The sequence below is a fragment of the Mauremys mutica genome, unplaced genomic scaffold (assembly GCF_020497125.1).
Source record: "Mauremys mutica isolate MM-2020 ecotype Southern unplaced genomic scaffold, ASM2049712v1 000557F_np12_obj, whole genome shotgun sequence".
NCBI lineage: Eukaryota > Metazoa > Chordata > Testudines > Geoemydidae > Mauremys > Mauremys mutica.
The window spans coordinates 80,865-105,000 of NW_025423004.1; the positions used below are offsets into that span (position 1 = coordinate 80,865).

A 24,136-nucleotide genomic window follows, 5' to 3' on the forward strand; every position below is an offset into this window, starting at 1 on the left:
CTACTTCCATCTGAAATGTCACGGTGGTGTAAGGGTGGGGGTCCTGACCCACAAAGGGGTTGTGGTATCGCCACCCGTACTTCTGCGCTGCCGGCGGAGGTGACGCTGACCCAGCCCCAGGAGCAGCCCGTGCAGGAGAAGAAGTCCCAACCCTCCGCAGCCCGGCCGGGATTAGCAGCTGGAGGGTCCCCCAGCTGTATTTCTCCCCAGCGCTCAGAGGTTAAAGGGGTCTTGGGCTGGCTCTGGTGGGGGAGGGGGGTGACCACAGTGCCCTCCCCCACATACCATACCACCCTCACTTCTGTGCCACTGCTCGCTGGCCACCCGGCTCTGAAGGCAGCGCAGAAGTACGGGTGGCAATACGTACGGTAGATTTTTGCGGTGCAGAAGAGCAGATTTCACAGGCCGTGACACGTTTTTCACAGCCACAAATCTGGTAGGGCCCTACTTAGGCACTAACCCAACACTGATCTAATTTTTAACAGGGGAGGGGCAGGGTTAGTTACTGGAACTAACTCCTGAGGGAAGTGGTGAATTCTCCATCGCTTGGTGTCTTCTCAGCCAAGACTGGCTGCCGTCCTGCAAGAGGCATTAGTCCGACGCTAGTTACTAGGGGGGAAATGTGACATTTAATGGCCTTGTAGATCTGGATGGTCTACCGGTCCCTTCTGGCCTCTATGAATTGCAATGTGTTCGTTGCAGCAGAATATTAAATTAAGGGGATGCTCGAAATCCACCTAAAAAAAACCCCAAACCAACAACACATTTAACTACTAAAATTAGCATCATCCAAAATGAGGAAGCAGTCTTTCCAGATGTGGTCGGAGACTGCTTCTGTCTGTCCCGGGGTTTCAAAAGTCTGAGAATTTGCACACGCCAGCAGGAACTTATTTCAGACTAGAAATAAGGCTTGCATGTTTCTCGGTGCGGGCAATTAACCGTTGGAACAATTTACTCGGGGTGGTGGTGGTGGATTCTCCATCACTGACGATTTTTAATTCACGAGGGGAGGTTTTTCTAAAAGATCTAAGAATTTGGTCTATCGAACTAGGGCACTGCAAAAATCTGGACCTGACTATAAATGATCACTCCCTTGTCAATATGAAACAATCTACCCACACATGCATCCGACGAAGTGGGTATTCACCCACGAAAACTCATGCTCCAAAACGTCTGTCAGTCTATAAGGTGCCACAGGATTCTTTGCTGAATCTACCCACGGTGCTGTCAAATGCCGAGTGTAATTCATCCAGAAACCCGGGGATGAATTTCAGAATGGCACCTTTGCTTTGCTACAATGAATCTGTCTGTTCGTAGCCTTGTTAAAAGACCCTCAGATCTATTTTTCCCTTAAATCCTTTTCTCTCATAACATCCACCTCTGCCGCAGGAGCAGTTAGATTCATGAGTGTCTACAATGAAGCAAACGCAACCACACTGGCCCTCGGTTTGACTACGTCCTTTATATACAAAGAATTACTTACATTCTTCTCACTGAAATACAAAAGGTCGCATAATGCGCTAATGCCTCTCCATGTGTCCCTGACATTTAAGACAAGCGCCTCCGTTAATTACAAAACAGAAACTCTCTCAGATCCTACTAACGGTTCAGAAGCTTCCTGGCTTCGTCCATAAACTGTGTTCAAGCACAGATATTGATCTCTTGTGCCTGTCATCTGCTTAAATGGGTTCCTCGTTTGTCCCACCCCAAACGCAGCGGCGTGTCGGGTCTAATCGCTAACATTTTAGCGAGGTTGGTCTTTGTAGGTCAACGCAACTGGCTGGCTTCAGACGTCCATCGGTCAGCTAGCAGCCGAAATGGAGAGCGGTAATTTTAACAACTCTGTTCCGGGTGCCTTCTTAAAAATAATCAACCAACCAACGATCCCACCATCTTTAACTAGCAAATTGTCCTGGACTGCTGAGCACAGAGTCTTCCTAGCATCTTGTCTTCTGCATGCAAGGCTGAGGACACCGTCCTGTTAAAACACAATAGCGGGGTAGGTGGACCATGGGTCTGATCCAATCGGGCCATTCCTTGTCCCTATAGATATGAGCTGTGGAGCGGATGTCCCACATTCTGCGTTGACTTGCAACTGGTGCGGACTGCAGTTCACAAAACCCAATGCACCCTTTCTCAAAAGCTTCCCCACCTTGAGTGATAGCTTTCTCCCCGTCCCTTGTCAGCCCATCGCAACCAGTTCTCCTCCAAAGATGAGTTGACCATCTTCTCTTGACGCTCGCTTTCCAGGAAGAGTGGTGAGGTCCCCTTAGATCTGCAAACCTCAGAAGATGGACGGGAAGGGATGTCCCAGGTCAGAGCATCCAGGAAATCCTGCTCTGCTGGCTTGGACGGAGAAGGATGGACGTTCTCATGATATTTGCCACTAGGAGTCAATCGCCAGCCATGGAGAGTTAAGAGGTGACTCCATTGTATCGCTGAAAGGTTTCCTCCAAGTGCTGGTCACAATCACGGTCGGGCCACTGGACTACAGGGACCATGTGTAGGGCAAAGAGCCACAGCTCCTGCCCGTAGGAGCCTTGCCATTCAGCGACGGCGTCACGGCGTTTGACGGCGTCCATGACGCCCGGCCTTCTTGCTCCAACCTTTCTAGCTCTCGGCGTTAGAGCACGTGAGGCGGTCATGCTCGTTCTGGCCCTTTGGCTCAACTCCGTTGACGGCGGGGGGACCGTTCAGTAGGATCGAAATAACTCCACCAGAGTTTTGCCTTTCTACCTTCTCATCGATAGAAAAGTCTCCTGTCCCTGAATCGACGCAGAATCTACTCCAACCATTGGCGTCAACGGTTCTGGAGCCTACTAGTGTCGTACATTGCTCGGGAATGCCTGAACATCCGTTCCAGCTGCTGGATATGGTCTCGGAGAGGTCTTTTCCCCACTTCTGATTCCAAGAGCGTGCACCCAGCTGAGCTGGATTCTCCTCCAGGTTCTCCTTCCTTTGTCATTTAAGCGAGCTCCTTCTGCAGCTCCCAACAGGTCTTTATCTCCATGCCGCCGACACACACACACAACACAATCACTCTCTTTCTCTCTCTCTCTCTATAATCTTAAAAATAAAACCCACAAAGCTAAAAACAAAACAACTAACCTAAAAATCTCTAAACCTTGCTGTGTCTTTAAAGTGCTGGGTTACGGTTACATTCCTCTTGTGTCTCTCTCTGGCCGATTGCTCCCACCCCGGGTCAGGCGTTGTCTTCTTGCCCTAGACAGTCCAGCTCGGTGGAGGGTTTGACTTCGTGGTCTAACAGAGACGGGGTGCGTCGGAACGCGGCAGCAATCTGGTCGAAGGTCCGGCCCCGCGTCTCGGGGACTTTGAAGTAGGTGAAGAGGAAGAAACCAAGGAGGAGGGCCGCGAAGATGAGGAAGACGTATGGCCCGCAGGCATCCTACGGGAGAGGAGAGGAGGGGTGATTGCTGGATGCAAAGGGAGGTGGGGGAGGGATAGCTCAGTGGTTTGAGCATTGGCCTGCTAAACCCAGGGTGGTGAGTTCAATCCTTGAGGGGGCCACTTAGGGATCTGGGGCAAAAATTGGCCCTGCTACTGGAGGTCCCTTCCAGTTCTAGGAGATTGGTATATCTCCAATTCTTTCTTTCTTTTGCCAGCGAGCGCGTGTGAGACGCCATTTGTCCACCCGTGGCTGCGGTCTTCTCCTATGCCGGCTTGTTCCCAGCCCTGCTGTGGGTCCGTGCCCCCCTACCCGCCGGCATATTCCCAGTCGTAATGGCCGGCATTCACGATTTTGCCGCCTGTGTGCTCATGCGTGTCTAAATACAGTGGTGTGGCATTGCAGGTGTGCGCGCGCAGCGTGGTGTGGTGGTGTGGGTGCACACGGGTGCCTGCCCACACCCCGAGAGTTGCTTTGCCCGTGCCCGCCTGCGGGGGGCGCACTCACCGCCATGGACTGGAAGGCCATGCCGACGATGAAGTTGGAGGTCCAGTTGCAGCCCCCAGCCACCGCCATGGCCGCCGGGCGGGGCCCCTGGCTGAACAGCTCGGCCACGATGAACCACGGGATGGGCCCCGGCCCGATCTCGAAGAAAGCCACGAAGCCGAAGATGGCCACCATGCTGATGTAGCTCATGGCCGGCACCCGATCCTGGCGGGGGAAAGAGATGGGGCTGAGAACCTGCGCTGCTGGGCGGCGGCCGTCAGTGCTGATGCCCCAGCGCAGCCCGACGGGGGCCGCCGTGCTCAGCCCGAGACTCCCACTCCCCGTTTCCCGGCTACTCACCAGATACACCAGCGCCACCGTCATCACCACGGCACACACCATCATGCCTGCCAGCCCCACCAGGTGCAGCGTCCGGCGGCCTGCCCGCTCCACCAGGAACAGCTTGTGGAGGGAGGGAGAGACAAGGGGGACAGAAATAAGAGTTGGGAGGGGTGTGGATGGACACCCCCAAGGGGCGGCTGGCTGCGGGGGTCTCTTACCGAGACAACGGTGAAGGCAGCGTTGATGGCCCCAGCGCCGATCGTGGCGAACACCGGCTGCTCCAGCCCGGCTGACTCAAAGATACTGGTGGAGTAATAGAATATCTGGGGGGCAGAGAAGAGGAGGTCAGAGCCGCCCCCCAGATCCCATGGGGTCTCACTTTGCTCCCTCTTCTCCTTCAGGCTCCACCCCATCTGCCAGGCCCCTCCCTTCTGAGGCTCCACCCCCATCTGCCAGGCTCCTCCCCCAACCAAGCTCCCTGCCACACTCCGCCCCATTCCCTCCAGACAGACTCCGCCCCCACATTCTCCCATTGAGGCTCCGCCCTGATTCTCCCAAGCCCCACCCCAACAAGCTCCACCCCCATCTCCAGGCCCCACCCCATCTTCCCCAGGCTCCTCCTCCAGCCAAGCCCCGCCTCCCCTCACCGCATTGATGCCGGAGAGCTGCTGGGACAGCTGGAGCACCACAGCGATGAGCAGCGGCTGGCGATAGATCCGGCAGCGGAAGAGCTGGGCGATGGAGACCTTGCGCTCCATGTCCATCCGCCGCTTCTCCTCCTTCATCTCTGTCAGGGCCTCGCTCACGTCGCTGCACCCCGTCAGCCGCTTCAAACCTGCCGGCGCGGGGACAGCGATGGATGGAGCGGTGACGGACCGAGGGATGGGACAACTCATGGGGATGGAGGGATTGGAGCGATGGTAGGTAGATAGATGGGGATGGATGGGTTGGGGATGGATAAGTAGATAGATGGGGATGGAGTGGTGGGCTGGGGATGGACAGATGGGTGGTTAGATAGATGGGGATGGAGGGATGGGTTGGGGGATGGACAGATGGGTAGGTAGGTAATGGGGATGGACGGATGGGTAGGGGGATGGACGGATAGATGGATATCTAGATGGGGCTGGACGGATGGGTAGGTAGATAGATGGGGATGAGTTGGGGATGGACAGATGGGTAGGTAGATAGATGGGGATGGAGGGATGGGTTGGGGGATGGACAGATGGGTAGAGGGATGGACAGGTGGATGGATATCTAGATGGGGCTGGACGGATGGGTAGGTAGATAGATGGGGATGAGTTGGGAATGAACAGATGGGTAGGTAGGTAGATGGGGATGGAGTGGTGGGTTGGGGATGGACAGATGGGTGGGTAGATAGATGGGGATGGACGGATGGGTAGGTAGATAGATGGGGATGGACAGAGGGGACGGGTGGGCGGACGAGTGGGCGGGTGGAAGGAGAGGTGGGCGGGCGGAAGCGGGGACGGGAGGGCGGACGACTGGGCGGGTGGAAGGAGAGGTGGGCGGGCGGAAGCGGGGACGGGCGGGCGGAAGGAGAGGCGGGCGGGTGGAAGCGGGGACGGGCGGACGGACGGCAGGACGGGAGGGAGGGCGGAAGCGGGGACGGGTGGGCGGACGAGTGGGCGGGCGGCAGGACGGGCAGGCGGGCGGAAGCGGGGACAGGCGGGCGGAAGGAGAGGTGGGCGGGCGGAAGCGGGGACGGGCGGGCGGCAGGACGGGCGGGCGGGCGGAAGCGGGGACGGGCGGGCGGCAGGACGGGCGGGCGGGCGGAAGCGGGGAGGGGTGGACGGATGGAAGGCGAGGTGGGCGGGTGGAAGAGGGGACGGGTGGGCGGACGAGTGGGTGGGCGGCAGGACGGGCAGGCGGAAGAGGGGACCGGGGGGCGGACGGAAGGAGAGGTGGGCGGGCGGAAGCGGGGACGGGAGGGCGGACGAGTGGGCGGGTGGAAGGAGAGGTGGGCGGGCGGAAACGGGGACGGGTGGGCGGCTGCAGGGAGAGCTGGCCGGGCGGAAGCGGGGATGGGCGGGCGGCGGCAGGACGGGCGGAAGCGGGGACGGGCAGGCGGGCGGCAGGGCGGGCGGTAGGACGGGCGGGCGGAAGCGGGAATGGGTGGACGGACGGAAGGAGAGGTGGGCGGGTGGAAGAGGGGACGGGTGGGCGGACGAGTGGGTGGGCGGCAGGACGGGCAGGCGGAAGAGGGGACAGGTGGGCGGGCGGAAGGAGAGGTGGGCGGGCGGAAGCGGGGACGGGCGGGCGGCAGGAAGGAGAGGTGGGCGGGCGGAAGCGGGGATGGGTGGACGGACGGAAGGAGAGGTGGGCGGGTGGAAGAGGGGACGGGTGGGCGGACGAGTGGGTGGGCGGCAGGACGGGCAGGCGGAAGAGGGGACAGGTGGGCGGGCGGAAGGAGAGGTGGGCGGGCGGAAGCGGGGACGGGCGGGCGGCAGGAAGGAGAGGTGGGCGGGCGGAAGCGGGGATGGGAGGACGGACGGAAGGAGAGGTGGGCGGGTGGAAGAGGGGACGGGTGGGCAGACGAGTGGGTGGGCGGCAGGACGGGCAGGCGGAAGAGGGGACAGGTGGGCGGACGGAAGGAGAGGTGGGCGGGCGGAAGCGGGGACGGGTGGGCGGACGCGTGGGCGGGTGGAAGGAGAGGTGGGCGAGCGGAAGCGGGGACGGGTGGGCGGACGAGAGGGCGGGTGGAAGGAGAGGTGGGCGGGCGGAAACGGGGACGGGTGGCGGGGTGGAAGGAGAGGTGGGCGGGCGGAAGCGGGGATGGGCGGGCGGCGGCAGGACGGGCGGGCGGAAGCGGGGACGGGCGGGCGGGCGGCAGGGCGGGCGGTAGGACGGGCGGGCGGAAGCGGGAATGGGGGGACGGACGGAAGGAGAGGTGGGCGGGTGGAAGAGGGGACGGGTGGGCGGACGAGAGGGGGGGCGGCAGGACGGGCGGGCGTAAGCGGGGAAGGGCGGGCGGACGGAAGGAGTGTTGGGCGGGCGGAAGCGGGGGGGGGGGGACGGACGGAAGGAGAGGTGGGCGGGCGGAAGCGGGGATGGGCGGGCGGAAGCGGGGACGGGCGGCGGGCGGCAGGGCGGGCGGCAGGACGGGCGGGCGGAAGCGGGAATGGGTGGACGGACGGAAGGAGAGGTGGGCGGTCGGAAGAGGGGACGTGCGGGCGCCGGAAGGACGGGCGGGCCGAAGCGGCGACGGGAGGGCGGGTGGAAGGAGAGGTGGGCGGGCGGAAACGGGGACGGGTGGGCGGGTGGAAGGAGAGGTGGGCGGGCGGAAGCGGGGATGGGCGGGCGGCGGCAGGACGGGCGGGCGGAAGCGGGGACGGGCCGGCGGGCGGCAGGGCGGGCGGTAGGACGGGCGGGCGGAAGCGGGAATGGGTGGACGGACGGAAGGAGAGGTGGGCGGGTGGAAGAGGGGACGGGTGGGCGGACGAGTGGGTGGGCGGCAGGACGGGCGGGCGGAAGCGGGGACGGGCGGGCGGACGGAAGGAGAGGTGGGCGGGCGGAAGCGGGGATGGGTGGACGGACGGAAGGAGAGGTGGGCGGGCGGAAGCGGGGATGGGCGGGCGGAAGCGGGGACGGGCGGGCGGGCGGCAGGGCGGGCGGCAGGACGGGCGGGCGGAAGCGGGAATGGGTGGACGGACGGAAGGAGAGGTGGGCGGGCGGAAGCGGGGACGGGCGGGCGGCGGCAGGACGGGCGGGCGGAAGCGGGGCCCGTGGCGGGACACTCACTCTCCTTGGCCTTGGACTCCTTGTTGCGGATGATGTAGAGGTACCGGGGGCTCTCGGGGCAGAAGGGGAACAGCACCAGCTGCAGGGCCGAGGGCGCCACCGTCAGCCCCAGCAGCAGGGGCCACAGCTCGGGGCCGCCGAGGAGGGACTCCAGCCCGAACACCTGCCGGGGGGCGGAGACAGAGAGATCTCAGCCCGGCGCCCCCTGCTGGCCCCTCCCCGCCCGCCACCGAGCCGGATCCCCCGCCCGCCGGCGCCCCCGCGCGCCCGTTACCTGGGCAATGAGGATCCCGATGACGAGGGCCAGCTGGTGCAGGGTCCCCAGCGCCCCCCGCAGGCGGGTGGGGGAAATTTCACCCACGTACATGGGGACCAAGCCAGATACCAGCCCTGGGGGAGAGGAGAGGGGAACCGCAGATTAGCAGGATGTCTGGGTGGGCGGGGGGGAGAGGGAGCGTGCCCCCTAGGTCTGTGGGGGGAAATTGAGGCACAACGTGGTGGACCCCCCCTCACATACACAGTGCCCCTTTAAAAGGCGGGGCTTGTATGCTAATGATGGGGGGGTGGTATCTGTGACATGCAGAACCCAATGACGGCCCCCACCCATCCACACCCCTGACCCATGGCCCCACCCATCCCCCATAGCACCCACTCTCCCACCCCCAAACCATCTCCCTCCCTCCCATCCGATTGGCCCGCGGGCGCTGTCCGTTACCTGAGAAGGCACCAATCAGGAACCGGCCGAGGATCATCATCTCGTAGGAGCAGCCCAGCTTGGCCAGCCCCATGAGGGCCCCGCCCAGGAAGGCCAGGGCGTTATTGAGAATCATGGCCCGCTTCCTGCGGGGGAGGGGAGAGAGGCTGAGACACCGGGGACCCCAGCCCCATAGGCCCTGCCCCCCCGCCGAGCAGACCCCTGCTGGCTGCCCCGCCCCGCTCCCCACAGCACAGCGCCCCCTGCTGCCCCTGCCCCACAGCGCCCCCTAGCGCCGCCCTGGGGCCAGCCCCGCCTGCCAGGGGAGAGCGCCCCCTGCTGAGCCCCCCCCCAGCTCCCTGCCCCCCAGCGCCCCCTAGCGCCGCCCTGGGGCCAGCCCTGCCTGCCAGGGGAGAGCGCCCCCTGCTGAGCCCCTGCCCCACGGCGCCCCCTAGCGCCGCCCTGGGGCCAGCCCTGCCTGCCAGGGGAGAGCGCCCCCTGCTGAGCCCCCCCCCCAGCTCCCTGCCCCACGGCACCCCCTAGTGCCAGCCTGGGGCCAGCCCTGCCTGCCAGGGGAGAGCGCCCCCTGCTGAGCCACCCGCCCCGCTCCCTGCCCCACAGCGCCCCCTAGCGCCGCCCTGGGGCCAGCCCCCTGCCAGGGGAGAGCGCCCCCTGATGAGCCCCCCTGCCATGCTCCCTGCTCCACAGCGCCCCCTAGCGCTGCCCTGGGGCCAGCCCTGCCTGCCAGGGGAGAGCGCCCCCTGCTGAGCCCCCCTGCCATGCTCCCTGCTCCACAGCGCCCCCTAGTGCCACCCTGGGGCCAGCCCTGCCTGCCAGGGGAGAGCGCCCCCTGCTGAGCCCCCCCCCGAGCTCCCTGCCCCACAGCGCCCCCTAGCGCCGCCCTGGGGCCAGCCCCGCCTGCCAGGGGAGAGCGCCCCCTGCTGAGCCCCCCAGCCCCGCTCCCTGCCCCACAGCGCCCCCTAGCGCCACCCTGGGGCCAGCCCACTGCCAGGGGAGAGCGCCCCCCTCCTGAGCCCCCCGCCCCGCTCCCTGCCCCACAGCGCCCCCCGGAGCCAGCCCCGCCTGCCCGGTCAGAGCGCCCCGCCCCCCAAGCGGGTGGCAGAGCGGGGTTACCTGCCCAGCCACTCAGAGACGACCCCCACCAGGAAGGAGGAGATCATGCCCCCGATGGAGAAGATGGCGACCGACAGGGACCAGAGGGTGGTGAGCGTGGAGAGCTCGATGGACGCGTTGTGCCGCGCCAGCCAGGTGGCGTTATAGTTCTGCTCGATGATCTGGGGGGTCGGGGTGGGGGGGAGAAACGGGGGGTCACTGCCCGGTGCCCCTCACTCCCCACCCGCAGCCCTGGGCCCCCCTCTTCCTTAGGGGTGACGCCGAGGGGGATGGGCCCCGTGCCCCGTTCCCTGCCCCCCCTGAGCCAGCCAGTCCCCGCCCTGGGGCCGGGGGGGAGCCGGCGCCCCCCAGAGGGGACAGGCCCCTGCCCCAGTCCCCGCCCCCCTGAGCCAGCCAGTCCCCGCCCTGGGGCCGGGTGGGAGCCGGCACCCCCTAGAGGGGACAGGCCCCTGCCCCATTCCCCGCCCCCCTGAGCCAGCCAGTCCCTGCCCTGGGGCCGGGTGGGAGCCGGCGCCCCCTAGAGGGGACAGGGCCCTGCCCCATTCCCCGCCCCCCTGAGCCAGCCAGTCCCCGCCCTGGGGCCGGGTGGGAGCCGGCGCCCCCCAGAGGGGCCAGGCCCCTGCCCCATTCCCCGCCCTCCTGAGCCAGCCAGGCCCTTCCCTGGGGCTCGGTGGGAGCCGGCGCCCCCTAGAGGGGACAGGCCCCTGCCCCATTCTCCGCCCCCCTGAGCCGGCCAGTCCCCGCCCTGACGCCGGGTGGGAGCCGGCGCCCCCTAGAGGGGACAGGCCCCTGCCCCATTCCCCGCCCCCCTGAGCCAGCCAGTCCCCGCCCTGGGGCCGGGGGGGAGCCGGCGCCCCCTAGAGGGGAAAGCGCGTTGGGGGGAATCTCTCACCTTTTGGGGGGCATTGATGACACCGATGTTGTACCCACACTGCAGAGACCCCAGCACGGCCGTGAAGACCGACAGCACCAGGGTCGAGGTTATCCCCGGCCCGGCCTCCGGCGGGACTTCGTCCTCCTGCGGAGACACAAGGGGCGCCCCCTGCAGGTGAGCTCCCCGCATCCCTGTGGAGCCATGGGGTGGGGGGACGGACCCCGTCTCTCCCGGCACACCCGGCACTGCTGCAGGGCAGTTCGCAGCAACGGGCGTGCAAAGCCCCAGGACAAACACTGAGAGCGTTGCACGCCCACCCCCCGTGCAAGTTGCACGGCCCCGTGCCACGGTGCCCAGGTTTGCCCCGCCTCTGCGGGACTACGGAGAGGAGGCAAAGCCTCGTGCAAACCCAGACACCGCCTCGCACGACGGAAGAGGGGCAATGTGCCCCCCCGTCGTGCAAAGCCCCAGGACAAACATTGAAAGCGTTGCACGCCCACCCCCCGTGCAAGTTGCACGGCCCCGTGCCACGGTGCCCAGGTTTGCCCCGCCTCTGCGGGACTACGGAGAGGAGGCAAAGCCTCGTGCAAACCCAGACACCGCCTCGCACGACGGAAGAGGGGTAATGTGCCCCCCCCCCCGTCGTGCTAACACGTAAGGATTTGGCAGCGTGCATGCGAGCTCGCACGTCCCCTTCTCCTCTGACTAAGCCTGGCCCGGTCGCTTCCCCTGCCATCGTCTGCTTCCAGTTCCATTTCCCACATGACCCCCCCCCCCGACCGAGATCGGGTCCCCGGCGCGCCGGGCGCTGCACAGATAGAGTGAGGCACAATTTGCAAACCCACGTCCCCCACCCCCACCCCAGGGCCCGACTTAGAGGGCAGGGCACCTCTGCGGCTGGCAGACAAGGGGTTGGGCACTTGGCATCGAATCAGGCACGGCTGCACCTCTGAGTGGGGGAGGGAGAGAGACAGTACAGTCTACTGGTTAGGGGGGGGAGCCAGGACTCCTGGGTTCTCTCCCCGGCTCTGGGAGGGGAGTGGGGGCTGGTGGGTTAGAGCAGGGGGGGCTGGGAGCCAGGACTCCTGGGTTCTCTCCCCGGCTCTGGGAGGGGAGTGGGGGCTGGTGTTTAGAACAGGGGGGCTGAGAGCCAGGACTCCTGGGTTCTCTCCCCCAGCTCTGGGAGGGGAGTGGGGGCTGGTGGGTTAGAGCAGGGGGGGGCTGGGAGCCAGGACTCCTGGGTTCTCTCGCCCAGCTCTGGGACGGGAGTGGGATTGGTGGGTTAGAGCAGGGGGGGGGGCTGGGAGCCAGGACTCCTGGGTTCTCTCCCCGGCTCTGGGAGGGGAGTGGGGGCTGGTGGGTTAGAGCAGGGGGGGGCTGGGAGCCAGGACTCCTGGGTTCTCTCGCCCAGCTCTGGGACGGGAGTGGGATTGGTGGGTTAGAGCAGGGGGGGGGCTGGGAGCCAGGACTCCTGGGTTCTCTCCCCGGCTCTGGGAGGGGAGTGGGGGCTGGTGGGTTAGAGCAGGGGGGGCTGGGAGCCAGGACTCCTGAGTTCTCTCCCCGGCTCTGGGAGGGATCGGACACCGAAGGTTCATTCATTCTGCTCCAGCGCAGCCCCCCCCCCCCCCCAACCCCAAAACACCACCTCTGATTTCATCTCTCTGCATGGGCAGACCCCCGACAAGGCGATATTCCCCATGGTGGCGGGGGGGGGATGGATTTGGGGAGCCCTCTGCACACACACACACACCCCCCGTCTACCCGTCCCTCCCAGCCCCAGCGCTGACCCCCCCCCCCGGGCATTGGTGAGGCCACGGGGGTCGGTGGAGGGCTCCCCCGAAATATCAGGGATTAGCGCCCCGCCTATCAGTGTGTGTGTGTGGGGGGGTGATTATAAAACAGGGGGGCCAGATCCCTTCCCACACCCCCCCCTCCTCACGCCGATGGCCCAGAAAAGCCTTGGCCGAAAAAAGCCCTTATTAGGAAAAGCCCCAGAGCCCGGGACGCCCAGGAAACGTAAACAGTGAAAGGCTGGGGCGGGGCTGCCCCCCCGCTGCCCCCCCAAGCCCCAGGGCGGGGACTGGCTGGCTCAGGGGGGCGGGGAATGGGGCAGGGGCCTGTCCCCTCTAGGGGGCGCCGGCTCCCCCCCGGCCCCAGGGCGGGGACTGGCTGGCTCAGGGGGGTGGGGAATGGGGCAGGGGCCTGTCCCCTCTAGGGGGCGCCGGCTCCCACCCGGCCCCAGGGCGGGGACTGGCCGGCTCAGGGGGGCGGGGAATGGGGCAGGGGCCTGTCCCCTCTGGGGGGCGCCGGCTCCCATCTGGCCCCATGGCGGGGACTGGCTGGCTCAGGGGGGCGGGGAATGGGGCAGGGGCCTGTCCCCTCTAGAGGGCGCCGGCTCCCACCCGGCCCCAGGGCGGGGACTGGCTGGCTCTGGGGGGCAGGGAATGGGGCAGGGGCCTGTCCCCTCTAGGGGGCGCCGGCTCCCACCCGGCCCCAGGGCGGGGACTGGCTGGGGCTGGGGCAGGGGGGCGGGGAATGGGGCAGGGGCCTGTCCCCTCTAGGGGGCGCCGGCTCCCGGTGTGGGGCTGGCTTGTGGGGGCTGGGGTGGGAGATGGGGGAGGGGATATACTTGGGCTGTGCACAAGTCACACACATGCCATACAAACAAGTCACACGCACAAGTCACTCACACACACACACACACGCACAAGTCACACCCACACCAGGCCTGTATGCAAATCCTGCTTATACAAACAGACCAAAGGCAAATTGTGGTCCAAATTCCCCACTCCACGTGTGCACACTGAACGCAAGGCCTCCCTCTCTGTGCCTCACACACACACACACAGACACACACGCACAAACTGACACAAACATACACCCCCCACACAGACACACAGACACATACCACAAGCACACACAATCACACCCACACACTGACACACACACCACAAGCACACACAATCACACACACACACACTGACACACACACCACAAGCACACACAATCACACACACACACACACTGACACACACACCACACACCACAAGCACACACAATCACACACACACAGACACACACACCACACACACATACAACAATCACACACAATCACACCCACCCACTGACACACACACCACAAGCACACCCACCCACTGACACAGACACACACACCACAAGCACACACAATCACACAGACACACATACACACACACCACAAGCACACACAATCACACCCACACACTGACACACACACCACACACCATACACCACAAGCACACACAATCACACACACACCCTGACACACACATACCACAAGCACACACAATCACACCCACCCACTGACACATACACACCACACACACATACAATAAGCACACACAATCACACCCTCCCACTGACACACACACCACAAGCACACACAAGCACACCCCCCACTGACACACACCACAAGCACACACAAACACACACACTGACACACACACATACCACAATCACACCCACCCACTGACACACACACCACAAGCACACACAATCACACACGGACACACACACCACAAGCACACACAATCACACCCACCCACTGACACACACACTTCGATTCCCTAGAGCAGGGGGCAGTGCTCTGCGCACACACACACACCCCCACCCCCACACACAACCCCACGCTGACACACACCCTGATTCTCTCCAGCAGGGGGCAGCGCTGCCCCCCCCCCGTACCCACTTGGGTAACGTACCTGCCCCTGGCTCTGTGCCCGGGCCAGAGCCGCTTCCATCACCAGCCCCTCCCCCGCTGTACGAACCCCCCCAAACCCCACAGAGCCCCCCCAATGAAAAGTCCCCTCTGGCCACTGACTCAGTGTCGCTGACGGGGGCAGGGGAAAAGTGGGGGTGGGAGGCAATCACACTGAGTGAAGTGACCACCCCCAGCTTTTCCAGAACAGAGATGTTTTATCGGACACGTGTGCTAGGTAACATAGACCTGACATGACACCACACGTGTGCTAGGTAACACAGACCTGACACGACACCACACGTGTGCTCCATAACACAGACCTGACACAACACCACACGTGTGTCCTAGGTAACACAGACCTGACATGACACCACACGTGTGCTCCATAACACAGACCTGACACAACACCACACGTGTGTCCTAGGTAACACAGACCTGACACGACACCACACGTGTGCTCCATAACACAGACCTGACACAACACCACATGTGTGTCCTAGGTAACACAGACCTGACACGACACCACACATGTGTGCTCCATAACACAGACCTGACACAGCACCACACACATGTCCTAGGTAACACAGACCTGACACGACACCACACACATGTGCTAGGTAACACAAACCTAACACAACACCACACGCATGTGCTAGGTAACAGAAACCTAACACAACACCACACGTGTGTGCTAGGTAACCCAGCCTGACAACACCAAACGCATGTGCTACATAACCCAGACCTGACATGACACCACATGCATGTGCTACCTAACACAGGCCTGACATGATATCACACACGTGTGAGGTAACACAGACCTAACATGACACCAAATGTGTGTGCTAGGTAACACAGACCTGACATAACACCACACGTGTGTGCTCCATAACACAGACCTGACACAACACCACACGTGTGTCCTAGGTAACACAGACCTGACACGACACCACATGCATGCGCTAGGTAACACAGACCTAACGACACCACACACGTGTGCTAGGTAAGACAGACCTGACACGACACGACACCACACACATGTGCTAGGTAAGACAGACCTGACATGACACCACATGCGTGTGCTAGGTAACCCAAACCTGACGACACCAAACACATGTGCTATGTAACACAGACCTAACACACCACCGCACGTGTGTTACATAGCCGTGCCCTGACACAACACCACATGCATGTGCTACCTAACACAGACCTGACACGACACCCCGGTATGTGTTATAATAGGCACGTTTACCCTCACGTGTGCTACATGACACAGGCCAGCTACAAAGTGCCACATGCGTGTTCAAGTATAACAGGCACTTTCCCCCTGTGTCCAGTACCCCAGAAAGTGTCACACATATGGTCTGTAGCGCATAGGACATTTTAACCCTCCCATGCGTGGCATATTCAGACACACGGGTCCCCCACAAGTGCAGCATAACATAGCCATGACACAAGCGGGGCCCCCACACGCGTTCAGACTCACAGACACACTCCCCCACTATAAGGGACACGTGTCTCGTAAACCCACTACCCACCCTGTAGCTAATGCTCTGTATTAAGCATCTTCGCGTAACTTTCATACGACTTTGTACGATGCCGCTTCGTCGAGCCCTGTATAAGCTGGTTCCCTACAATCTTGTGTCGAGTCCTTTGATAGCGGAACTTTGCATCAGATCCCTGTGTAGACAAACGTCTAGAAAACGTGGTGTTAAGCCCTGGGGTCCTGTTAGAGCCCCTAAGGAGAGTTAACGTGGAAGGAAAATGTCTTTTTGCTAGGAGAATATTTGGAGCCGGTGCAGATTTGCAGGAGAGGGACGCGGCTATAAAGGCCAGTTGTCTTGCAGAGGACCCCGGGTCTCGGCTTGTCTACGGCGAGGAGGCAAAGCCTCGTGCAAACCCAGACGGGGCTCGCACGACGGAAGAGGGGTAATGTGCCCCCCCCCCGTCGTGCAAACACGTAAGGATTTGGCAGCGTGCATGCGAGCTCGCATCGATCCGGATCGGCGGAAGCCCGGCTCCACCCCCTCCCCCGAATCTAACTCACCTGGCCAGGGCAGTTAGGGAGAACAACTAACTGGTAACAACGACGTGACATCACACATGTGTGCTAGGCAACACAAACCTAACACAACACCACACGCGTGTGCGACGTAACCCAGCCCTGACACAACACCACACACGTGCTGTGTAACCCAGCCCTGACACAACACCACATATGTGCTATGTAACACAGACCGGACACAACACCACACACGTGCTGTGTAACCCAGCCCTGACACAACACCACACGCGTGTGCTACGTAACCCAGACCTGACATGACACCACAGTGTGCTTGTGTGTGTGAGTGTAATATATCATATGCATATGATACAGTGTTAATGAATACATGTATTGCTAATAAATGTGGCGTTTTGCCTGATTCCCCCTGAAAAGATCCGGTACAGAACTTCACGTACGACAACCCCAGGTGCGACAAAACATATATCAGATTACCACACGTGTTGTCTATAACATAGGCCCACAATCCCTCTCCTGCGGGCTCTGTAACGCGGCCCGGCTATCCAGCCCCAGACACGGGTTCCAGATAACACAGCTGCCCAACGTCCCGCCCGTGTCCCGTGAAACAAAAGCCACCATCCCATACATGGGGTCACATGTGTGTGCTACGGAACACACCGCCTGCTCACGTGTGCTGTACGTGGGGCCATACCAAATCGACGGCCATGAAAAACGCATCACGGACCGTGAAATCTGGTCTCCCCCCGTGAAATCTGGTCTCCCCACCGTGAAATCTGGTTTCCCCACCGTGAAATCTGGTCTCTTCCACCGTGAAATCTGCCCCCGCCCCGGTGAAATCTGGTGAGCTTTTACCCTATACTATACAGAGCTCACGGGGGAGTCCAGTGTTTCTCAAATTGGGGGTCCTGACCCAAAAGAGAGTTGGGGGGGTCACAAGGTTATTTTGGGGGGGGTCCTGGTATTGCCACCCTTACTTCTGCGCTGCCTTCCAAGCTGAGCTGAAATTGATGCTTTTTTACCCTCGTGAAATGGACAGGATAGCTGATACGCCAGCCACACGAACGCCCCCGGGCCAGACACATGGCGTCACACGTGTGTTCCAGATAACATGCAGAGATGCCCCACCTGTGCTGTATCTCACACTAACACACACACATCCCCGCTGCTGTGTAACATCAATCAGACACACTGTGTCACACGCGTGTTCTAGATAACACACAGAGATGCCCCACCTGTGCTGTATCTCACACTAGCACACACACACGCCGCTGCTGTGTAACATCGATCAGACACACTGTGTCACACGCGTGTTCTAGATAACACACAGAGATGCCCCACCTATGCTGTATCTCACACTAACACACACACACACACACACACACACGCCGCTGCTGTGTAACATCGATCAGACACACTGTGTCACACGCATGTTCTAGATAACACACAGAGATGCCCCACCTGTGCTGTATCACACACTAACACACACACACACACACGCCGCTGCTGTGTAACATCGATCAGACACACTGTGTCACACGCGTGTTCTAGATAACACACAGAGATGCCCCACCTGTGCTGTATCTCACACTAACACACACACACCCCCGCCGCCGCCGTGCAACATCGATTAGACACACTGTGTCACACGCGTGTCCTATGCACCCTACAGACTGTCGCCCCCCCCCATCCGGGCTGCAGAACAGACAGGTTAACACACAGAGCCCCTGCGTGTCCCGGATGCCAAGCTCCACCCACGCACACGTATGACGAATAACACAGACATGTGAGGTGGTTACGCAATAGCAGGCGTATAAATAGTCCCATGTTTTCCTCCTTAATGCCACGGCCGGGGGGCAGGATTTTATGGCCAGGGAGGAGGGGAGCTGCGGGGGAGGGATGTGAAACGGGGGGTGCGGGCGCCCTCCCGAAACTCAACAAGCCCAAGAGAATCGGGGCGGATGCAGCCCCCCCCGGCACCCCCAGCTTGGCTCACCGTCCCCCCTTCCCCCAGCCTGTACTGTCCCCCACTCGGCACCCCCTCACTGTGCCGGCTGCACTCCTCCCACAGCCCCACGCTGGCCCCACGGTCCCCCCCACAGCTCCCATGGCCCCACGCTGCCCCCCCAGCCCCCATTGATCCCCACAGCTCCCCATGGTCCCACACTGCCCCCCCATCGCTCCCCACAGCTCCCCATGGTCCCACACTGCCCCCCAGCCCCCATCACTCCCCACAGCTCCCCATGGCCCCATGCTGCCCCCCACGGTCCCCATCGCTCCCCACAGCTCCCCCTGGCCCCACGCTGCCCCCACGCTGCCCCCACGGTCCCCACAGCTCCCATGGCCCCACGCTGCCCCCCCAGTCCCCATCGCTCCCCACCGCCCCCATCGCTCCCCACAGCTCCCCATGGCCCCATGCTGCCCCCCCCAGCCCCATGCTGCCCCCCCTAGCCCCACACTGACCGCCCAGCCCCATCGCTCCCCACAGCTCCCCATGGCTCCATGCTGCCCCCCAGCCCCCATTGCTCCCCACAGCTCCCCATGGCCCCATGCTGCCCCCCCAGCCCCCATCGCTCCCCACAGCTTCCCATGGCCCCATGCTGCCCCCCCAGCCCCACACTGACAGCCCAGCCCCATCGCTCCCCACAGCTCCCCATGGCCCCATGCTGCCCCCCCAGCCCCATGCTGCCCCCCCTAGCCCCACACTGCCCCCCAGCCCCCATCGCTCCCCACAGCTCCCCATGGCCCCATGCTGCCCCCCCCAGCCCCATGCTGCCCCCCCTAGCCCCACACTGACCGCCCAGCCCCATCGCTCCCCACAGCTCCCCCGGGCTCCATGCTGCCCCCACAGCCCCCATCACTTCCCCCCAGCTCCCCCCGTGACCCCGCTGCAGCCCCCCCGTCCCCATCGCTCCCCCCAGCTCCCCATGGCCCCATGCTGCCCCCCCAGCCCCCATCGCTCCCCACAGCTCCCCATGGCCCCATGCTGCCCCCCCCAGCCCCATGCTGCCCCCCCTAGCCCCACACTGACAGCCCAGCCCCATCGCTCCCCACAGCTCCCCATGGCCCCCCAGTGCCCCCCAGCCCCCATCGCTCCCCATGGCCCCACACTGACAGCCCAGCCCCATCGCTCCCCACAGCTCCCCATGGCCCCACGCTGCCCCCCCCAGCCCCCATCGCTCCCCACAGCTCCCCATGGCCCCATGCTGCCCCCCCCAGCCCCCATCACTCCCCAGGGCCCCACGCTGCCCCCTCCAGCCCCCATCGCTCCCCATGGCCCCATGCTGCCCCCACAGCCCCCATTGCTCCCCACAGCTCCCCATTGCCCCATGCTGCCCCCCCAACCCCCATCGCTCCCCACAGCTCCCCATGGCCCCACGCTGCCCCCCCAGCCCCCATCGCTCCCCACAGCTCCCCACGGCCCCACGCTGCCCCCACAGCCCCCATCGCTCCCCACAGCTCCCCACAGCCCCACGCTGCCCCCACAGCCCCCATCGCTCCCCATGGCCCCACGCTGCCCCCACAGTCCCCATCGCTCCCCACTGCCCCCCATGGCCCCCCGCTGCCCCCCATCTCCCCCCCCAAGCCCACGCTGCCCCCCACGGCCCCATATTCTTGCTCTGCCTTAAGACTCCCCGCCCCCCCCCTGCCCCCCGGCCGGTTTTACCTCCTCTCTGCTGATCTGCTGGAATCCAGCCCTCATCTCGCCGGCTCGCAGCCCCGGGAGGGACAGAGACCCCCGGGCCGGGCGAGGGGGGGGGGCGGGAGGGGCTCCCTGGGTCTTGTGCGAAGAAATGAAAAAGTGAAGCGCCCCCCCCCCCCCCCGGGACGGTCTGTTAGACCTGAGCCGAGATCCTCCGGCGGGCGGGGGGGGGAGAAAGAAAGACAGAAAAGGGGTGAGTGGGAAAGAAAGAAAGAAAGAAAGAAAGAAAGAAAGAGAAAAGGGATGAGTGGAAAGAAAGAAAGAAAGAAAGAAAGAAAGAAGGGATGAGTGGAAAGAAAGAAAGAAAGAAAGAAAGAAAGAAAGAAGGGATGAGTGGAAAGAAAGAAAGAAAGAAAGAAAGAGAAAAGGGATGAGTGGGAAGAAAGAAAGAAAGAAAGAAAGAAAGGGATGAATGGGAAGAAAGAAAGAAAGAAAGAAAGAAAGAAAGAAAGAAAGAAAGAAAGAGAAAAGGGATGAGTGGAAAGAAAGAAAGAAAGAAAGAAAGAAAGAAAGAAAGAAAGGATGAGTGGGAAGAAAGAAAGAAAGAAAGAAAGAAAGAAAGAAAGAAGGGATGAGTGGAAAGAAAGAAAGAAAGAAAGAAAGAAAGAAAGAAAGAAAGAAGGGATGAGTGGGAAGAAAGAAAGAAAGAAAAGAAGAGAAAAGAGGAAACTAGCGAGGGGGCGCAGGGGGACCCTGCAGCAGAGGAAGGGGACGGGCAGGCGGAGCGGAGCGGAGCCCGGTTAAGGGGCCCGGGGTCGGACCGGACGGAGGCAGCCGCCGGAGGAGGCGGGCAGGGCTGCAGCGGGCACCGGGGCCGGGCGGCGTGTGCCGGGGGCCGGGACTGGGGAGACCTTGAGCCGCTGCGGGTGGCGAGGGGCCCGGCCAGCCCCGCCCGCCCCACCGCGCCGATTGGCTCCGGAGCCGGCTGGTTTCCCAGGGAGCCCAACCCCCGCGGGGAGGGGTTGGCAGGGAGCCCGGACTCCTGGGTTCTCTCCCCGGCTCTGGGAGGGGGGTGGGGTCTAGTGGTTAGAGCAGGAGGGGCTGGGAGCCAGGACTCCTGGGTTCTCTCCCCGGCTCTGGGAGGGGAGTGGGGGATGGTGGGTTAGTGCAGGGGGGGGCTGGGAGCCCGGACTCCTGGGTTCTCTCCCCGGCTCTGGGAGGGGGGTGGGGTCTAGTGGTTAGAGCAGGGGGGGCTGGGAGCCAGGACTCCTGGGTTCTCTCCCCGGCTCTGGGAGGGGAGTGGGGGCTGGTGGTTAGAGCAGGGGGGGCACGGAGCCAGGATTCCTGGGTTCTCTCCCCGGCTCTGGGAGGGGAGTGGGGGCTGGTGGGTTAGAGCAGGGGGGGCTGGGAGGCAGGACTCCTGGGTTCTCTCCCCGGCTCTGAGAGGGGAGTGGGGGCTGGTGGGTTAGTGCAGGGGGGGCTGGGAGTCCGGATTCCTGGGTTCTCTCCCCGGCTCTGGGAGGGGAGTGGGGGCTGGTGGGTTAGTGCAGGGGGGGCTGGGAGCCCGGACTCCTGGGTTCTCTCCCCGGCTCTGGGAGGGGAGTGGGGGCTGGTGGGTTAGTGCAGGGGGGGCTGGGAGCCCGGACTCCTGGGTTCCCTCCCTGGCCCTGGGAGAGGAGCGGGGGCTGGTGGTTAGAGCAGGGGGGGCTGGGAGCCAGGACTCCTGGGTTCCCTCCCCGGCTCTGGGAGGGGAGTGGGGGCTGGGAGCCAGTTCTGTTTCCTCTTCCATCCAGGTGGAGGAATTCAAAGTGGGAGGCTGGTGGGTCAGAGCAGGGGGGGTTGGGAGCCAGGACTCCTGGGTTCTCTCCCCGGCTCTGGGAGGGGAGCGGGGGCTGGTGGGTCAGAGCAGGGGGGGCTGGGAGCCAGGACTCCTGGGTTCTCTCCCCGGCTCTGGGAGGGGAGCGGGGGCTGGTGGGTCAGAGCAGGGGGGGCTGGGAGCCAGGACTCCTGGGTTCTCTCCCCGGCTCTGGGAGCGGAGTGGGAGCTGGGAGCCAGTTCTGTTTCCTCTTCCACCCAGGTGGAGGAATTCAAAGTGGGAGGCTGGTGCCCCCTGCTGGGGTGGAACGGGACAGCGCATGGTTCGGTGGAAGGTGCTGGGTGGGGGTGTCGGGAAAGATTGTGGGGGGACGACTGGGTGGTTCTTGGGGGGGGCTCTGCAGGAGAACATGGGTGAGGACCTGGGGTTACAGGCTGCTGCCTGGGTGGGGGGAGGAGGACCTGGGGGAAGATTCGGGGGGGGGCACAGTTGAGTTAGAGGGGGAACCTGATGGGGAGATTCAGGGGGGGGTCAGCTAATCTGACCTCTGGGCTAATTTTAGCAACACTAACGGAATCACCGACTTTCACTTAGAATTGGGGGCCGGTGGGGGGGGGAACCTACTGCTGTGGGGGGAGGACCTGCTGGGGGGGGGGGGCTGTATCCCCTCCCCCATGCTCAGCCTCCCTCGACCCCCTGAGCCCCTCACAGCCCCCCTTCCCTCCCCTAGTGCAGGATGTGTCCCCGCCCCCACACTGGGAAGAGGGGCAGAGGGGTGTGGGGGAGGGGTCAGAGATAGGGGGGTGGGCGCAGGGAGGGGGAGGGGAATGCTGAGAAGAGGGGACGGGGGGGGCAAGAGGGGGTGGGGGAGGGGCAGGAGCCGGCCCTGCTGGGCCTGTGTCCTCCGCTCACACCAAGGGCCCCCACACACACACCCCGGCCCTGTCCCCTCCTGTTACAGCCCCTCCCCCCACCCCCTCCCACCGCGCCCCTCCTGCTCTTTCAGGAGGGCGCTGTTGTCCCCTAAAATCAAACTGAGACATCATCACCCCGGCACGCTGGGACAGGGAAATGGGGGCGGGGCTGGAGGCCTGGACTCCTGGGTTCTCTCCCCGGCTCTGGGAGGGGAGTGGGGGCTGGTGGGTTAGAGCAGGGGGGCTGGGAGCCAGGACTCCTGGGTTCTCTCCCCGGCTCTGGGAGGGGAGTGGGGGCTGGTGGATCAGAGCAGGGTGGGCTGGGAGCCAGGACTCCTGGGTTCTCTCCCCGGCTCTGGGAGGGGAGTGGGGGCTGGTGGGTCAGAGCAGCGGGGACTGGGAGCCAGGACGCCTGGGTTCTCTCCCCAGCTCTGGGAGGGCAGTAGGGGCTGGTGGGTCAGAGCAGCAGGGACTGGGAGCCAGGACTCCTGGGTTCTCTGCCCAGCTCTGGGAGGGGAGGGGCTGCTGAGCAGGGAAAGGTCAGGGGTGGGGGCAGCTGATTCCCTGCCTGGTATTTTTAGCCCATTCCCAGCTGTCTGGTGTCAGGGTCTGTCACTGTGGGACGTGGGGAGGGGGGGTGCCTCGTGGCGGGGGGGCGCATTTAAAAGGCCAGGGCAGCTTTTTCCTTCTCTCTCTCTCTCTCTCTCTCTCTCTCTCACACACACACACACACACACACACACACACACACACACACACACACACACACACACACACACACACACACACACACACACACACACACACACACACACACACACACACGACCTGCCCATAATGAGAACAGGATGCTCTGTCCTGGGACATCTCTGCCTGCGCAGGCTGGGACTCCTGGGTTCTCTCCCCAGCTCTGGGAGGGGAGTGGGATCTGGTGGGTTAGAGAAGGGGGGGCTGGGAGCCAGGACTCCTGGGTTCTCTCCCCGGCGCTGGGAGGGGAGTGGGGGCTGGTGGGTTAGAGCAGGGGGGGCTGGGAGCCAGGACTCCTGGGTTCTCTCCCCAGCTCTGGGAGGGGAGTGGGATCTGGTGGGTTAGAGAAGGGGGGGCTGGGAGCCAGGACTCCTGGGTTCTCTCCCCAGCTCTGGGAGGGGAGTGGGATCTGGTGGGTTAGAGCAGGGGGGGGCTGGGAGCCAGGACACCTGGGTTCTCTCCCCGGCGCTGGGAGGGGAGTGGGGGCTGGTGGTTAGAGCGGGGGGGCTGGGAGCCAGGACTCCTGGGTTCTCTCCCCGGCTCTGGGAGGGGAGTGGGGGCTGGTGGG

General features: G+C 63.5%; 1 protein-coding gene across 2 annotated transcripts; it reads right to left on the reverse strand.

Annotated features, from left to right (window-relative positions):
* Positions 1-1,425: 1,425 nt before the first annotated feature.
* SLC2A4 (solute carrier family 2 member 4) lies at positions 1,426-20,373 on the reverse strand. 2 transcript variants are annotated; one of them, XM_045000649.1, is made up of 11 exons: positions 20,116-20,373; positions 10,711-10,836; positions 9,819-9,979; positions 8,706-8,830; positions 8,265-8,380; positions 7,991-8,153; positions 4,882-5,069; positions 4,453-4,557; positions 4,253-4,354; positions 3,914-4,117; positions 1,426-3,406 (listed from the first exon to the last, which is right to left on the reverse strand). In XM_045000649.1, the coding sequence occupies exons 1-11, from the start codon at positions 20,149-20,151 to the stop codon at positions 3,203-3,205; spliced, it is 1,530 nt and encodes a 509-aa protein (XP_044856584.1). In that variant the 5' UTR covers positions 20,152-20,373; the 3' UTR covers positions 1,426-3,202. The 2 variants fall into 2 exon arrangements, with proteins under 2 accessions (XP_044856584.1, XP_044856583.1); XM_045000648.1 differs by lacking the exon at positions 20,116-20,373 and adding an exon at positions 15,967-16,617.
* Positions 20,374-24,136: the final 3,763 nt, after the last annotated feature.